The sequence below is a fragment of the Anopheles ziemanni genome, chromosome 2 (genome assembly GCF_943734765.1).
Source record: "Anopheles ziemanni chromosome 2, idAnoZiCoDA_A2_x.2, whole genome shotgun sequence".
Lineage (NCBI taxonomy): Eukaryota > Metazoa > Arthropoda > Insecta > Diptera > Culicidae > Anopheles > Anopheles ziemanni.
The window spans coordinates 47,141,584-47,160,890 of record NC_080705.1 but is presented as its reverse complement, the minus strand read 5'-3'; the positions used below and the strand labels follow the sequence as shown (position 1 = coordinate 47,160,890).

At 41.5% G+C, this 19,307-nt stretch overlaps 1 protein-coding gene across 1 annotated transcript; it reads left to right on the top strand.

The window, feature by feature from the left end:
* Positions 1-3,821: 3,821 nt before the first annotated feature.
* On the top strand, positions 3,822-18,470 carry LOC131293679 (uncharacterized). Its single transcript, XM_058321755.1, has 4 exons — positions 3,822-3,908; positions 17,435-17,988; positions 18,066-18,212; positions 18,284-18,470. The coding sequence occupies exons 1-4, from the start codon at positions 3,822-3,824 to the stop codon at positions 18,468-18,470; spliced, it is 975 nt and encodes a 324-aa protein (XP_058177738.1).
* The last annotated feature ends 837 nt before the right edge of the window (positions 18,471-19,307 follow it).

Sequence of the window (19,307 nt, the reverse complement as noted above, 5' to 3'; positions counted from 1 at the left end):
ACAACCATGTTTCTCATTGAAGTTTGTCACACCTGAAAACGGACGTAACAAAGATGAGTAAAGTAACAATTAGAGAGAAAGAAAGTCTTACCTTTAATAAATGCTCGTGCCGCTGCATCAGCTATAATTGCACGAACTTTTATCTCATGTTACACTTCGTTGATGATGGCTCCGTAATCAAAGTCGTTAAGCTCCTGCAGACATGTCTTAGGAACTCTTCGACCCTTAGCGGCTTTGACGAGCCGCTGAAGATTGCCACCGAGCCACTTCTGGTAGCTCATGGATGTTCATAAGAATCGACCAAAACGTGTTCAGGCCACGTCTGTGTAGTGGCAACCCATCGATACATAAATTTAGAGATATCGACATTTCACATTGCTAGAAATAAATAATAATTCAACATCACGAATGTGTTAGCGCATTCGACTAGTATTTCAATCATCTTACCTGAATCGTTTGGACAAACTACATAGGATGGCTTTGTGCCAATATAGACCACCATTCACTGCAATAATGTTCGCGACGGTCTTATTAGATTTCAAAAGAGTACAATCGTTCTTCGGCAGCTGATTCTCTCGTAAAATATCTAATATCTTGTTCACAATCGAATTAAACAGATTTTGAACAACTGCCAAAAACCTTATACATTCCTCCATCGTCATGTTGTACTACTATCTAAGCTATCTACACTGCTCACGTTATCCGGTAAACCATCGATTCTTGAGATTTCGTCTTGACCGTGATCGTCTCCAGAACGCGTTTCTTCTTCCGAGGCCTCCTTCGACAACTAGATCGAAGACGATCAAAGAATCATCATTAATCTCTAGCTGACCCACACTGGTACTAGGAGCTTCTAAAATAAATAATCATTTATTTAAATTTCGCATTCAAATATTGAGCAGCACAAGCACAAACACTTACGATCCATTCCACAAGAATGTTGGCTCTCCTGATCAAATCTTTTCCCATTCACTTTGTACAAATTACCTGAACGCTTAAGCTGCCCTAGAAAGTTGTTTTTGTATGCCATTTTCACTAGTTATGGACACCACTTTTGATAAAATCAAAATTTCCGAAGTGCTGGAAGCTTGCAACGTTGCTTCCGATTTTGTTTACAAATTTGTGTGATGCGGTGGAAAGGGAGAGGCACAGTGGAATTGCTTCCTTAGTCGTGCGCTCTCGCTCTCGCACATGGTATAAACATTGAATGTTCCAAAGATGACAGCTCGTGGTTACCTCCCAGGTGACAAAATTGACGGTTATTTTTGAAAAATGCAGTGAAATTGCCCTAAATCCCACCGATGTTTGAATGTATGGGTGCGGAATTTCGTATCGCCGTGTACATACACGGACTGATGAATGTTTTCTTCTTGAACATTTTTCTAAGCTGGCTGTGCACCAGTTTTGAGCTGTCATTGGTGTTTTCATTTGGTAATGTGACTGTGCATCGTGCGGACTTGTTCAGCGTAAATAAAAGATGATAATCTTTATTAATCACACATGTTTTCACGGAATAACATGAAAAGAGGTAAGAGAAGCCTTTTTCCGGAAACATATTTAGCATCATCATCATACGTCGGTCGAATGTAGGTGTTGAATGAAAAAACGTCAACAAACCAGAGGTTTGTATCAAAACTTGTTGACACGACGGGAGTGAATAAATCACAACCGTTGAAGGAAGTTTTGTTTAAAATGTTCCATCTCTTGAACTTCATATTCGATATAGGGTTTTTTGAGAAGTAGAACTTCGCACAACGAACTTGGTGGCTTCGGGAATTCTCTACAAACTCGCAACAAACAAGGAGAATGTGCTGATGAACGATGTGATCGCCATCGTTAGTTCGGTGCATATCTGGGTGAAATTCTGGGCACATACAATACATCAGTACGATTATCAAGGACGGTCGGAAGTATTGTCGGCGTCACGTCAGTAGATGTTGGACGTGGTACAGGAGAATTTCGCGATAGGTACGGCACTTCCGCCGCAGGATACCAAAATGGTACTGGAGTCACTATTGACAAACGTGAAGTGTTACATCCGAAAAGAGTTTAACATTGAAAAGGTTCGTAAGATGCAGGGGACAAGCTTATTCATTTTCCTATTTTTCTCGTTTTGGATTTCATTTGAGCTCACCCTTACCACCACAACGAAACACGAGGCTACGGTTGATGACACTTTGGCGCCGGGGAAGCTGATCAAGTTCATTACAGATGCTAAACACAAAGTGAAATTCCAACAAAAAAATGCTGTCCTGCGATTCTACGATCCATCACTTGAGTGCCACAACCTTTAATCGGGGTTGTTTTCCTTCACGCTGCCGTTCGAGCTGGAGCCGCACGTTATTTTGGGTTTGCGGGATCTCGTCCTTGGGTCCGACACCGAGATGGCATACGCCGGGGCACTCTGTTTGATTTATCACACCAATCTGGCCAAACTGTCACTGAAGCTTGAAAATGCGCGACGGTTGATGACCAACACTTTTACCAAACCGAAAGCTCCGCAGATGATCGTGAAACAGATTGGCTGGCAGGAGTCGATTGCTCGATTGTTGAACAAAAATCGGATGGAAAACCGCGTCCACGGAGGCGCGAGGGAGCAAAATCAGGGTAATATTTTGATCGACATGGATGAGGTGGTCAAACGTGAAGGTGAATCGTCGGCGATCAATGGTGCTGGCGACGATCTGATGCGTACACGTACACGACGGTGGCGGTAAGCATGGACCGAAATCGTTCATGTCTGAGGAGGCAATGGTGATCAAGGAGCAGGAGGATACGGTGTAAGATGCGGTGGTGAAGAATATCACCTCTTCGATCACTTCCGTCTACTTGGTGACAAACAGGACGCGATCGGTTCGCTAACGTTCGCTAAGTCGTAAGAAAAACTCGTCGCTCAGCAGCAGCAGCGAGGAGAATGTTTCCTCTCGATAATCGGGTAGGTCGGTGATGAAAGATGTTACTTTCACAAAGCGTAGTGAAAAGTTGGATAGCAGCGCTGGAAACAGTGTCGAGTCGCCGGGTGTGAAGTACGCTGAAGAAAATGACGCAGATAACCTCTTGTGCCTTGTAACGAGCAGTTTGTGGCTAGGTCAGACTGCATTAGCTTAACCATGCTCGCATCGTAGTTTGCGCTTGCATTCTCGAGATGGGTATTTAGGCTGGACTGATCGATCTTACTTGTCCTGCGGCACCGATAGAACGTAGCCCAATTGCCCTCTGGCATACGATCCAGTGGAAAAAGTATTCTATGAAGCTACACGACGGAGTGATTTCGCTGCACTGTCATGGTACTCCTGCACAGCATCAGCAATGACTGGACTGAAATGTCCCACCTGCGTCTCTTTCTGCGAATAACATATTTCCACATCTCTCTCGATTCAGCCGTTTGCACTGTACCAAAAACAACATTGTGGTTCGAAGATAAACAGAGATGCGACTCTAATTTTCTCGACCAGAAGGCGGATTAAACAGCGAGTGGATCAGCAGTATGAAAGCCAACAACACGTTTACCCAGGGCCAAGCAAGATTGTGATGAGGCAGTTTATCGATTATGGTAAGTTTACTGATTTATTTGCGTTATCGCTTCAGCACTCGATAATTTTTATTTGGAAAGTGTTATTTGCAACCGTCCAGCAGGTTTCAACAACTAATGCCGGAAGGTTTCTGCATTGCTCGTATTGACCGTGGTGGATCGTTTGCTGCTTGTAGAGGCTATGATTTCGGAAACGAGACAGGACATACAAGCCAAAATAATGCTGGAAAGCCAGGGTAGGCCAATATTTCCAGTGACTGTATCGACGAGGGATGAACTTTATGCAATGATGATGCAGACGCTCTGTTCGCCGCAAGATGCAGCTAACCCTATGATACAGGACGAGCAGCAAGCTAGGAAGCAGGTTTACTCCATGGTAGCTCGATAAATGCAGTGTTTGCGATTTTGTTGAATTCGAGTTCATCGGGGAAGATTATCCTGTTTGCAAGCAAGGTAAATGTAAACAGGTAATTTTTTGTATATTTGTACTTTTCTATATTTACCTTTTCGTATTTTTCGTTTCATGACTACGAATTGCAACTAGACGGTTTTTGGAACACGCGAAGAAACTATTCCAGAAAAACTGCTGAGATTGTTAAAATAAATCCTCTGTTTGAATTCGAATTTATATTTTGTTTTGATTTGATGGCTTTGAGCTGTCAGTTCCGGAGTTGGGATGGAAGGGTTCAATTTATAATAGTAAGGATCGGATCAGTGCACCCACGGTGGGTTCATTTTTCACGCACACACTTGCAATTTTGGCTTAATAAGTCTGCTATTAATCTTCTATGCAGCCCCTTTCTAAGCCTGGCGAAAATTATCTAAATCGTGTTTTCTGTCACTTGGGCTGGGTTGTCCTCCACTTGTGTCATCAGGCCTCGGGCCTGGGTAAAGGGAGGACGTTTTTATATGGGAGCTTGCACGCGGTAGAACGATGGAGGACGTTCGAGTAGTCGAATAAAAAAGCAAATGGGGATGTGTGCGTGCATCAATTTGTGCTATTTGAGAGTGTGTGAGTGAAAACGAGCAGCCCAGGTTTATGTATGTAGTTGTGATACGTGGTTTCTTTCGGGATAGTGGCGCAAAATAAACATGTCAGACTCCAATTCGAAAAACTATGAAAAATTTATTTAATATTCAAATTTTTGATTGAGGTTTCATACACTTTACACAAAAATGTCCGCCGCATACTCAAGGTAAGACAGCACTCAACACTTTTAATTATTAAAGTCTAATAATACTTACGGTACAAAAATTACAGTTGCTTTTATCACTAAAGGAACCCGGCACTCCAGGGCCACCGGAGATCGCGAAGGAGTTCCATGCCATCCGCAAAATGATCAGCCATCTCGAAGTGCGAGCCGATCTTCCAAACAGCCAGCTGGAAGTCCTTCGTACCCCGATATTAAAACTTTCCATCATGATGGGACAACTCCCAGCACTTTGCGTCAATCACTTTAGTCTTTTAATGATTCTTTTCTCCTTAAACTTTCGGTCCGCGCCGTTGGTGCACAACCGTGTTAGTCCGACTTGCTCTTGACTACAAATGGCGCTTTGGACTTGTCAAATTTCCGCCGAATCGTCGAGCAATTCTAGTACCAACACAAGGAAACACACGAGTGTACAGACACGAGCTACCATGTTTCATACACCATGTGGGATTGAAGCGGTACGTTCATAACACAGAAGAGGAAGATAGCAAAAAATAGCCTGGGCGTGTAAGGGAGAAAGCATGCGCCGAGTCTTGTACACAACATCCAAAGTATAGGTCAGGAGTGGTTGCGGATGGAGGAAAGTACTCGAAATCGCCTAGCGGGAAGTTTTTCCATGGCAGATTGCTGGGACTCTTGCTGGAACTACATAGTACCAGCAACAATGTCAATTTCTTTCAACCGGGTATTGTTAAGGCTGATTCGCACGTCGGCAAGTGCAAGCCCCGCGGTACAAAATGAGTGCTTGCACACAATTTCCACCCGTTTCACTGACTGTTTTACCCCTAGTAGCAATTTTGAGTGGCAAATGTATTTCCGTCTCACTCCAGCGCACGGTCGAGCCTACAGCGCTACCTACCGTCGCTACCGCGACTCGTCTCCCTCGTCCATCAATTGACCCGAACTCTGAAAAGTTCTTGCCCCTCTACGTTTCCTTCCTATCCCGCGCCTATCAATGAGATTGGCGTTGGCTGTTCGTCGTCGATTCACCTTCGCCCCATTGATCCGCACTTCCTACCCCACCCTAGAATGAATCGTTCGTCAAACCGAACTGTTATGCGTTTTGCCCCTCTACCGTTTCGTCCCTATCCCGCGCCTATCGATGAGATTGACTTCAGCTGTTCGTCGTCGATTCACCTTCACCCCATCGATCCGCACTTCCTACCCCGCCCTAAAATGATTCGTTCGTGCAAGTTTTGTTGTTCTCGTTACCTTTTCACGGTAACCAACACACTTTTTTAAATTAATTTAGCGTGTTGCTTCTTTGTTTTTTTGGGGTATGAATCTGCTGAAATTGAAAATTGAAAATTGTTTGAAGAATGAAAATAGGTCAAGGCCATAGGAACGTTTGCTTAACGCTCGAGGAATCGGAAAGTTTGCACGGGTTGAACGAACTTTCCTAAAATAATATCAAATATAGAATAGTTAACTTTATTTCTACAACATAATTTTAAAATAACTAACAACAATGAAAAATGTTATAAAAAGTTATAAAAAGGATCGAAGGATGCAGCTTCGGCCTTTTTCCACAATTTGTAAACCCACATACATTGTGTGGCCATCGTTCATAATCTGTATTGTCAGCTTTCATTTGATAAAGTACAAAAAATGCGGACTTGTGTACAAATAGTAACGGTTTGAATAACCATTCTGCGCCTTTTCGGCCAACACTTGATTGGCGAACATAAATAGCACTTATAAGACAAACAATTTTTCTAAATACTAAATTGTTCATTTACTTTTGTTGCGTTTAAATTGCAGAGGTGGTGGAATAAAAAAGAATAACCAACTTTGTATTCTTGTCAGTTCAAACTTTTCGTGCGAAGCTTCTTTATCTTAAATATGATTTGAAAAATATTTAAAAAAATACTTTCCTGAAAGTAAAGTAAAATAAAGATCTAGATAAAGTTAAGTGAAATTAAGATCTCGTCGAAACTAGGGTAGGTTTTGTATGTAGTAAAATAATGTGTAGTAATCAGAATTCATAATTTTTAACTATGCAAATTGAGATAGGCAAAATGTGTTAGGCTAAAGGTAAGGTAATTTTAGAAACCGACCAAAACGAGAAATAACAACTTGACTATTTAGTTTTTTTTGTTCACACTCTTTATGGCAACTGGTTTTTAATTGACCCTGTCTATATAGTCGGTCTATTGTGTGAGATATTTTTTTAAATATATGTCAAGCATTTCCAAACTTAGATGCCTCTTATACGACGTGCTAATCAATTAAAAAATGTCATTTATACAAAAAGCACATTTCACGTTTATGTCTGTAATGATTTTTAACGTTTGATATAATAATCACCATCATTTATGTTGGGCGTGACCTGCAAAAAAGCTTGCTTCCCTGGGAATGGAAAAGTCAGCTGAATGATTGCGATGGAATGCAATGATCCCGAGGAATGGACGACGATATGAACCCGATGATTCGCAGTGCATTATTTGTAGCATAATAGCATGGCTGTAAAGATGTGAATTATAAACACACTTTTTAAAAACAGATTGCTTGCAATATTTGAAATCAATCAGAACAAACAAATCACCTTACCCAAAATAAAGCGCAAAAATTAAAAGCCAACCCGGCGCCAACGACGTCGATGGTCTTTTTAATTCTAAACAACCTCCAAATGAAACAGCTATTCATTATTTCTTTGCACACTATCCGTAGTATGAAAACAAAAAGTTCTGTAAATCGCCTGCGGAATCGTTTGCAGCAGCGACACAAACAAAAGAGTGCGAAAGCGAGCACTATACAATTGGATGCACAACCAAAAAAAAAGCAGAAGCACACGCGTACACTTCGCTGCTTCAAGAAATTTGCCTGTTCCAAATTTTCATCGAACGATACTGGACAGCTTGTAAGTGGCACTTTTTCCAACTACGCGATGGCCTCATGGTAGTGTGCAAGAAGCTCTAACAGGGACACCTCGGGATCGAGACAGATTTGTGTAAGTATCAATAAAAATTATGAATCATTCTCACATATGCAGCCCTAGCAAAAATTCACATTCATAAAAAAAAGTATCCACCAGGCAACTAGACAGCCCGAATCGACCAGAGACGGTGTGGGGAGCGAGAACAACAAGCACAAGCATGAACCGGGTAGAAAAAAAGAAGGCCTGCGGGAAGTACCCCCGAAACACTGCACGAAGTAAACCCAGCCAAATTCTCACTCAATCGGGACACGAATAGTCTGAAAGATTTGGTTGGAAATTGCCGAGGCAAAACCGAAGTTGCCACGACAAAAACGAAAAATGGAGGCCCCTTTCGGGGCCCTCCCTCTTTTTTCCTTCTCTTCCTTCTACACATTTTCATGTCTCGAGCTGTTACGCGGAATTGAACCGCGTTGTTTCCACTCCGGTCTCTGCGCACCTACCGCAAGACCGTCGCTCTTTGTTGAGAACGGTGTGCTAAAGGCCCAATATATATCTAGTGCGTAGTCGTTTGTATGGACTGTATGGGAATGCATCGTTCGCGCTCAACCCGCTCTAGCCATTTAAACCTCTCGCGGAGCGAATTCATATGGCCACCGTAAGAGGCTTTTGCTCTTCGTTTAGCGATCGCTTGCGCTGCGTACGTATGAATGAATGACCGCTCGCGCTGGGTATACCCGTACGGGTACCCATACGTCCGTATTCGACCGCGCTGGGCATTCGACTGGTCAACGATGGCTCGCGCTGGGTTTTCGATCGCTCGCGCTGGGTCTTCGAAGACCCGATCGCGCAGGGCATTTAAACTTCGTATCGTATTGCATTGCGCATGCGCACTTTGATGCACAAACCTCGATTTTTCAGTTCGGATCGGCTGTCGCGGCAACAGATGGGCGCGGTGGCCAGAGATTTCTGGCGGTGGCGGGACGGGGGAATTTCTGCGTTGGTGTAAAAGAGACAAGGCTATCACCATCTCGCTCTTGCCCATTAATTTCCTATCTCGACCCGAAGCTAATGTTGGTAGGGTAGCGGAGAGAGCAAAAGCCGAAAGCCTTCTGCGAATCACTTTTTTTTTTTTGCTCCGGTTCCCGAACGCCGGGCGATCGGCGCCGAAGCTGCGCTCGGCAACCATTCGGGAAAAAATCTTCGAACGGTCTGCCGCGTTCGAAGATTTGCTTCATTCGTATTGGAGAGAGGGAGAATCCAATAGGAAAGTCACTCATTTTTGCTATTAGGGACCCACCCTACCCAACAAACTGCTCCCTAATAGCAAAAATGAGTGACTTTCCTATTGGATTCTCCCTCTCTCCAATACGAATGAAGCAAATCTTCGAACGCGGCAGACCGTTCGAAGATTTTTTCCCGAATGGTTGCCGAGCGCAGCTTCGGCGCCGATCGCCCGGCGTTCGGGAACCGGAGCAAAAAAAAAAAAGTGATTCGCAGAAGGCTTTCGGCTTTTGCTCTCTCCGCTACTTCCCGCAGGCCTTCTTTTTTTCTACCCGGTTCATGCTTGTGCTTGTTGTTCTCGCTCCCCACACCGTCTCTGGTCGATTCGGGCTGTCTAGTTGCCTGGTGGATACTTTTTTTTATGAATGTGAATTTTTGCTAGGGCTGCATATGTGAGAATGATTCATAATTTTTATTGATACTTACACAAATCTGTCTCGATCCCGAGGTGTCCCTGTTAGAGCTTCTTGCACACTACCATGAGGCCATCGCGTAGTTGGAAAAAGTGCCACTTACAAGCTGTCCAGTATCGTTCGATGAAAATTTGGAACAGGCAAATTTCTTGAAGCAGCGAAGTGTACGCGTGTGTTTCTGCTTTTTTTTTGGTTGTGCATCCAATTGTATAGTGCTCGCTTTCGCACTCTTTTGTTTGTGTCGCTGCTGCAAACGATTCCGCAGGCGATTTACAGAACTTTTTGTTTTCATACTACGGATAGTGTGCAAGGAAATAATGAATAGCTGTTTCATTTGGAGGTTGTTTAGAATTAAAAAGACCATCGACGTCGTTGGCGCCGGGTTGGCTTTTAATTTTTGCGCTTTATTTTGGGTAAGGTGATTTGTTTGTTCTGATTGATTTCAAATATTGCAAGCAATCTGTTTTTAAAAAGTGTGTTTATAATTCACATCTTTACAGCCATGCTATTATGCTACAAATAATGCACTGCGAATCATCGGGTTCATATCGTCGTCCATTCCTCGGGATCATTGCATTCCATCGCAATCATTCAGCTGACTTTTCCATTCCCAGGGAAGCAAGCTTTTTTGCAGGTCACGCCCAACATAAATGATGGTGATTATTATATCAAACGTTAAAAATCATTACAGACATAAACGTGAAATGTGCTTTTTGTATAAATGACATTTTTTAATTGATTAGCACGTCGTATAAGAGGCATCTAAGTTTGGAAATGCTTGACATATATTTAAAAAAATATCTCACACAATAGACCGACTATATAGACAGGGTCAATTAAAAACCAGTTGCCATAAAGAGTGTGAACAAAAAAAACTAAATAGTCAAGTTGTTATTTCTCGTTTTGGTCGGTTTCTAAAATTACCTTACCTTTAGCCTAACACATTTTGCCTATCTCAATTTGCATAGTTAAAAATTATGAATTCTGATTACTACACATTATTTTACTACATACAAAACCTACCCTAGTTTCGACGAGATCTTAATTTCACTTAACTTTATCTAGATCTTTATTTTACTTTACTTTCAGGAAAGTATTTTTTTAAATATTTTTCAAATCATATTTAAGATAAAGAAGCTTCGCACGAAAAGTTTGAACTGACAAGAATACAAAGTTGGTTATTCTTTTTTATTCCACCACCTCTGCAATTTAAACGCAACAAAAGTAAATGAACAATTTAGTATTTAGAAAAATTGTTTGTCTTATAAGTGCTATTTATGTTCGCCAATCAAGTGTTGGCCGAAAAGGCGCAGAATGGTTATTCAAACCGTTACTATTTGTACACAAGTCCGCATTTTTTGTACTTTATCAAATGAAAGCTGACAATACAGATTATGAACGATGGCCACACAATGTATGTGGGTTTACAAATTGTGGAAAAAGGCCGAAGCTGCATCCTTCGATCCTTTTTATAACTTTTTATAACATTTTTCATTGTTGTTAGTTATTTTAAAATTATGTTGTAGAAATAAAGTTAACTATTCTATATTTGATATTATTTTAGGAAAGTTCGTTCAACCCGTGCAAACTTTCCGATTCCTCGAGCGTTAAGCAAACGTTCCTATGGCCTTGACCTATTTTCATTCTTCAAACAATTTTCAATTTTCAATTTCAGCAGATTCATACCCCAAAAAAACAAAGAAGCAACACGCTAAATTAATTTAAAAAAGTGTGTTGGTTACCGTGAAAAGGTAACGAGAACAACAAAACTTGCACGAACAAATCATTTTAGGGCGGGGTAGGAAGTGCGGATCGATGGGGTGAAGGTGAATCGACGACGAACAGCTGAAGTCAATCTCATCGATAGGCGCGGGATAGGGACGAAACGGTAGAGGGGCAAAACGCATAACAGTTCGGTTTGACGAACGATTCATTCTAGGGTGGGGTAGGAAGTGCGGATCAATGGGGCGAAGGTGAATCGACGACGAACAGCCAACGCCAATCTCATTGATAGGCGCGGGATAGGAAGGAAACGTAGAGGGGCAAGAACTTTTCAGAGTTCGGGTCAATTGATGGACGAGGGAGACGAGTCGCGGTAGCGACGGTAGGTAGCGCTGTAGGCTCGACCGTGCGCTGGAGTGAGACGGAAATACATTTGCCACTCAAAATTGCTACTAGGGCTGCTTGCACACAACTGCTAGCTACTCTTCACCCACCGTCTTCCTGCTTCACCCCCTATGGCATCCATGGTTCAAATATCTCTCACTCCCCTCGAATCCTAACTACATTTGCCACAGTAGGAAGGTTTGATTAACATCTGGTCAAAGTTTTATTCCGGATATTTTTTGACAATGTTACTGCCGATTTTTAGTTCGATTGATCAATATATACAACCGGACGCACTTACAAATAAATTGTATCCAATCAAAAATATTTTTTTATGGTTTATTTCTTCGCAAACACGTTTTTTGCTCACCAATTAGATTTATTTTTGACCATCGTATTTTTCCATAGTAGCCGTCAGCATTCCTGCTGTCTAAAGACAAATCAGTGTAGTGATGGGATAGCTCCCCAGAAGATTTTTGAGTTAACTGAAAAATCAAAAACAAAAACCTCTTTGCGCCGCTATGTTTTTGAGTTTGCGGCTCGTGTAGCGTGGCTCACAGAATTGGTACCGCAAAACGCGGCTACACGAACCGCAAAAATGTTGACGTAAACTTATACCGGGCCGCTACACGAACCGAAAACTCCAACCGAGAACTCAAAAACCGTATAAGTTTACGTCAAAATCTTCTCGGTTCGTGTAGCCGCGTTTTGTGGTACCAATTCTGTGAGCCACGCTACACGAGCCGCAAACTCAAAACTTTGCGGCGCAACGAGGTTTTTGTTTTTGATTTTTCAGTTAACTCAAAAATCTTCCTTCAAAGCAAACAAGATCTTATTTCAATTCACACAAAAAGTAAAAGATGGATAATCTGTTGAAGTGTGGCTAACTACCCTATCGCGGGTCATCGAGTTGAGTACCCAAAACTTGCAACAACGCAACAGGCGTATTGTGCGGAGGCAAGAAGATGGCAACCGTTTGCTGGACAATACTGTAGCAGAGCAAGCAAATGAAACTATAATTAACTTTCTTCGCATGAAGAAGGAAGATTTTGATGTTCTCAAGTTACATAAAAAGTGGTAGAATAAAATATTTTAATCTTTATCATTAAACTTTTTGAAACTTTTAGATTTTGGAATCAGTTGGTGGGCCGGACTTTGCGAACCCCTGATCTATAGTGAATTTATAATTGATATTCTAGCTATAAAATAACAAAATATTAACTAACCGTAACTACAAAAGAAACACGTAAATTTATCACCATATGTTCGTTTATTTTGTTTTTGAGATTTGTTATGTTTACATTTATTTCTTTTTCGTCTTCTTCTTCTGACGCATTTGAGTTTTCGGTTAGCTGCCAAAAACTTCTCGGGTGCAGTTTTCAGCTCACGGAGCTGAAAAGTTTTTGACGTAAACTTCTCGGTTGTTCCCCTCTTCTCGCCGAGAAGTTTTTGAGTTTTCGGGTCGTGTAGCGGGGCTCATACGGTTTTTGAGTTTGCGGTTGGCTGCGTTCGTGTAAAACAGACAAGGCTATCACCATCTCGCTCTTGCCCATTGATTTCCTACCTCGACCCGAAGCTTGTGGCGCTTGGGTTCCACATCATCTCCTACTTGTTGAAGAGCAGTTTGTTTACGTTTCGGCACCCGAAAAAACTTTGGAAAAAATATCAATTAAAACGGAGTTTGATAACTGAATTACATTTGTGCCGCCTAAAAATAAGTAGTACAACCAAAAATCCGATCTTTCGTGAAGAATATTGCTCGTTTTGTTCGCGTTTGTGATTCGGTTTGTTTAAGTTTTGTCCAGCTGTCGGTTTGTTTACGTTTCGAATTGACATTTGACAAGAGTTAGCGTGACGTCGCGTTTTTCGCTGTTTCTACACTAGCGCGATTTGTGCGACATTTTTTTTGTATGGAGTTCGGCCGCCTGTCAGGCGACGTCGCGTTTCGTAACGGGACGTAGCGCTGTAGTGTGGACCCCGAGTATGGTGTTTCACGGGAAAAAACTTTGCGCAACCTTTAAAAACCAACTTCACATTTTTAAGATGACAAATGGCACCACAAATTGACCTTAATTTGTGGATTTCTGACTTTTCTAGAGTTCGTTTCTGTGCTGTGTTAAGCTGGCCGTAAACGTTGCGAACTTGTTCGCGCGAACAATTTGACAACCAGGCATTGCCTATGTTAAGGAAAGGAACGGAAGATATCTTCTTATATCTTATATCTTCTTATATCTTCCTTTCCTTTCCTTAACATAGGCAACTTGTTCGCGCGAACAATTTGACAACCAGGCATTGCCTATGTTAAGGAAAGGAACGGAAGATATCTTCTTATATCTTATATCTTCTTATATCTTCCTTTCCTTTCCTTAACATAGGCAATGCCTGGTTGTCAAATTGTTCGCGCGAACAAGTTCGCAACGTTTACGGCCAGCTTTATATTCCGTTGTTCCGTACGCGAGCGTTTCAATGCGTTATGCGGGAAAATTTGTGGATTTCTGTCTTTTCTATAGTTTGTTTCTATTGGGTACTTTGTTGCATTGTTCCGTGCTCGAGGGTTTCGCTGGGTTATGCGGGAAGGGTTAGTATGGCAATTGGCGTTGCTTTTGATCCTAGAGGCCCATTTATAGCGTCACTTTTCATCGTAACTATTTTTTTAAATGCTTTAAAACTTTTTATTCCAGAGCAAACTTTTTCCTAGTTTCCTACACAGTTTTTCTTTGGAAAAATTAACAAAACCCCTTATGGTTTTCGCTAATTTAAAACGAAAATTACGAAGTTTTCAAAATGGCCGCTTTTTTAATTCTAATGTTTGTACCAACTCAATCAGTAAACCATGGTGACCATTTGTTTAACACTAGAATCCAAACTGGGGTCATTTTGACCCCAACGCAGTTTTCGATTTTAATATCTCGAAAACGGCTGAATATTTTTACAAAAAAAATAAAGCTTTTCTTAAAATCCAAAGCTATATCTAAAACAAAAATTTCAGATTTTTCTGTGTGACCAGTTCCGAGAACCAACGTGACTATACCTAGAATGCTTTTTAGGGGTCATTTTGACCCCTACTTGTAAAACGCTATGACTTCACTATTTTTGAAATTTTTTTAAATCCGTAAACTGGTACTTTTTAGTATATTTGTTAACTATCTTTTGACGTTTTTGCTTTTACGATGAATTTCTTCATAATTCCGCTAGCTCAATGTATAGCAAAAAAGGTCGAAATTGCGTTTTTTTCAACTTTTATTCATTCAAAATCTTTGATGTCAATCTAGAAAAAAAGTGTGCGCTAGAAAGCTAGTATGTTGAGCAACATTTCAAAAATTAATTGGTATTTTTGCCATTACAAATGACTCCATAAATTGGCCGCAAAGATTAAAAATAACGCCAATTCCCATAGTAGCGCATCGCGCATAACGCTTCGAAACGCTCGCGTACGGAATAACAGAACAAAGCGCAGAACGGAAACTTCATATGGAAAATGTTAAAATCCACATCTTCAAGATCAAGTTGTGGCGTTATTTGTTAATTACAAAATATGATATTATTTTTCAAAGGTGACCTAATATATCAACATCATAGCGCACACTTTTTTTCTAAATTTACATGATACATTTTGAAAGAATAAAAGTTGAAAAGGATTAAAATTCGACTCATAACGATCTTTTTTGCTATACACCGAGCTAGCGAAATGGTGAAGTGGTATATCAAAAAATGAAAAACGCCAAAAGATAGTCAATAAATATACTAAAACGTAACAGTTTACGGATTTGAAAAATCTTCAAAAATAGTGAAGTTATAGCGTTTTCAAAATAGGGGTCAAAATGACCCCTAAAAAGCATTCGGGCAAGTTTCCAAAGCAATGTATTCTAGTGTTAACATTCCGAACCAAAGTTTAACCTATTTTGTAAAAATTAGCAAAGCACTCGGACAAATCTAGCACCGCACAAGTGAAACGGGTTGCTGTGAAGTACAAACAAACCTACACTATTTTCCAACTATCTTTCATTAACACCATCGGTTATGAATAATCCATCAATGGTTTTACTTAGGAACAACCACCCAGTCCGCAAGAATCAGTCGGGAGCTTTAATATTTGTATGTATTGTCCTATCTGTACACGGGCGAGCTGCTCACTCTGCTCCCCTTTCATTCCTCTCCAACACCCCTCTCCCACAAAGTTGATGAGGCGAGATTCTCACTTGGCTCATTCTGCGTCGTTCTCTGTTCAAAGCGTCGAACGGCGCAATTAAAAATAAGCTTTACTACTTTTGTCTCCTTTTTATTTTTTTCCCTCGCTTTCACACCTGCAGCAGGGTACCCCCTGCGATTTACGATGTGTAAATGTGTATAGGTTTAGCTTCAACCATTCGTTCGCACCAGCAGACGCACACCAGCAGACGCGTACCGCGTTTCTGGATTTCTCTTCATTCTTTCATTCGTTTCCAGTGCGTTCACATCCGTGCGATATGATGTTAATATACTCTTCAGTCTATCGCTGCTAGCCGACGCGGTAGCAGGCCATACATTGCATCGGAATTTCGTTCCTGGACACGCTTTATTAAATGTCCGTATCGACCATGAAAACACGCTGCGGTCTCAACCGTACACTTGCCACGCGGTTGCCACCGCCGCAATACCTGTACAGAACATTTCAATTAGAACAAAATTACATATGATCTTCGCTCGGATAAAACTGTTTCCTAAACGTTTCATTATGTTTCTTGCAGTACCTTACAGTCAAGGACAAAGTTTTAGTTAATTTTTTGAATGCAAAAAAAAATTAACGTTTTATTAATTTTATTTATATTGGGTGAAGGCAGCCTCGGAGACGAAAGTGGTGCAAGTAAAAAAGTTGTAATTTATTGTTAACCAAAACTTTGTCGAAGACCGCAAATAGCTATCTTCAACCGTTTGCCCGTTAGAGCCGAAAAACTGTTTCCCTTTGGGTCACGAACAAATCGATTACATCAGTATGTCGTCAGATGATGCACATTCGATTTCTGAAACAAAAAAAAATACTGAAAAATTCTGTATTTGGACTTAGAATTTTTTTTTTGTGATGCCTGAGCGCATCAAAACGTATTTTATATTGGACGCAAGAACGGTGATTGTTGGAGCCAGCGATGGCCTAACGTGTATAGTTTGCTATTTTCAGAAGGAAGGAACGGGATCGACACGCGACGACATCGCACCGCATAGAAGACCCCCGCCGCATGCATGCATGGAAGAACGTGTGCGCAAATCGGACGGAGCACGCATAGCCAACCGACTGAGACTGCATCGTACCAGCGCTGTGGACATACTGCCGAACAGACACGCGCGATAGATTCAGGATGTCAAGCTGGCTAAGGAAAGAAAGAAAGAAGAGATGAGACAGAGAAGAGGCGCGAACGGTGACCGAGCCACGGGTGCACGACCACCAACGCAGAAGTCAATGCGAAGCAATCGCGGGGCGTGGCTGGTCAAAGCTTACGCTCCGAGCTTTTTTTCAAAGCTTTGCCAATTCCTACAGGGCATGAAGGCAGAACCAAAATGGGGCCAGCTAAAAGGCCACTTTTTCACTATGGTGAGAAAGCTTTCACCAGTGAGATTTTGTGGCACTGGGCATAACCTTCATCAACTAGATATTCTCGCTAGTTTGTTTTCGAACGCTGCTGTTTTCGAGAACACAAATGTGTCGCACCGGCAGAGGCAGAAGATAAAGTTATTAATTCATAAATGTAGATAAGTGTGACAAAATTTGACCTTCCGTTTTCTGGCTTGGAGGGCTCCTGACGGCTTAACTGCCTCTTTAACCGACGTTGAAGGCTTCGTTCACTATCGTGCACACTTACGCACACTATTTAAATTTACATGTTTTTAGTATCTTTCCTTTTCTTTCTTGCGCAGAATGCTATCTCTTACAACAATGAACTCTTTTCTATAGCGCCATCTGCTCTCTTGTTACACTAATATGAGGTTAGAATAAATAGCACCCACTATTGGTCGTCATTCAACCGTGAGAAAGGTTTAGTTAGTGTTTGGTAATGAAATGGTGCGTTTGAACGCCGTGTTTGTTTCCAACATCATCCTACTATTTTGCTATTTTGGTTCGGGTTTGCCGACATCGGTTAATGGCGATGACCACCGTGTTTCAGCCCGGGCTCTATACGATATCTTGAATGATGAAAGCTACCGGCTTATGTTGGCAGCCATCCTGGAGGACTACCTTCGAATTAACAGTACCAACAGCTTAGTAGCGTGGAGAAATCCAGCTTTCGCTCACTACGATCAGAAGCTGATAATCGCCTTGCAGAGCCAGCTAGAGGAGGACGATGATACGTACGAAAATGATCAACCACACGCCGACCCAGTTTCGCTGCTGCCTATACATGGTGGTCTCAAATTTGTTACCAACTACTGCGGCCCGGGAAACTGGTCCGTTGATGGAAATACAGTGCAAAATTCATATTTTTCTAACTTAGATCAGTGCTGCAAGCAACACGACGAGTGCCCATATACAATAGTGGATCGTAGTGACTACCGCCGGTATAAAAATCTCCCCTATAAACCACAGTTGTTTACCAGGTAGCGTATAGTGGGTATTGACTAGGCTAGTGTTTTAATACTTATAGTAATAACAAAGGATACCTGTTATTCCACAGACTTCGCTGCATCTGTGACGTGGATTTTATACGCTGCTTACAGAACATTGCAACATTTTTCTCTTATGCAGTTGCATGGATATATACGAAGTTTCAGTCAAATTGCTTCGACTACGAGTATCCAGTGATGAAATGCACCAAGAAAAGGTGAAATTCTTACTTACATACTTACTGAACTTTACATTTTGACCTTGAATTTTGATTAATGTTCCTTACAGAAACGATGGCATTTTCTCCACAGATCGCTGCTTAACCTATTTGGTAAATAATTCTTTGGACAAATGTTGGCAGTGGTTCGACCTGCCGCATCTTAGCGCGAATACATTTTTCTTTCCCGAAGTGGAATATTATGTTGAGCAAGATCGGTTCAACTCATCTTTACCTCGAAGTTTTGAGACTACATAACACAAAATATAGTTGCTCCCTTAGATTATGCTGACAACAATCGTTACGGCTTGTTCCGTGGCAATATTGTTCATATTTTCAAGAAATAATAAAATGTTCCATAAACTAATACATTTAACTTCAATGAAATGTTAAAAAAATAGTGAATCAGTGTCAAATATGGCGAACATCCCACTAGACATTTCTAACGGTTTCGCTCAAAACCTCCTGGAACGCGAACGCTGAGGTGGGCTTTAACAAAATTAGCAGCTCGAAATAGTAATTATGCTTTAAAAACTACACGAGTGCTGGAAAAATTCCATAATTTTGTTCCAGCCGTCCTGCGTCTCGGCCCATACAAAAATAAGAAATTTGGGTAAAAGAGTAAATGAGGCCCCGGCCGCCAAGTTTTCGATCGTGGCTACACCTCTTGTGTACGTTTAAACTGAATGTATGCAATTGGTGATTCATTAATTCGTTAAATTCAACCAACGAGTATTTGAACCGTAGTGTGTACCGTTAATTTCGGCTACGCAATCAATGTAGGGGGTGCGGTATGAGGGGGGCCCACGGGCCCCCCTTATTTCTTAAAACTATAACAAACTCTCTTTTTTGGTAGACCTAGCGCAGTCCGCTCGCTGCGCTCGCTGCGGGCGCGCCGCCGTTTCCAAATCATTTCTTCGGCTAAACTCATTATTTCATGCTGTCCATCATGTGTGGTATAGTTTAGTTACTAGTAACTTACAGTAATTTAACATGTAAAAGTATATTAACCCGCATTCACCCTCCACTGCGTCATTAGTTTAAACCGTTATGTTCTTTTAAGCGAACCGTTAGCGATCAAATATTTGAAAAGTA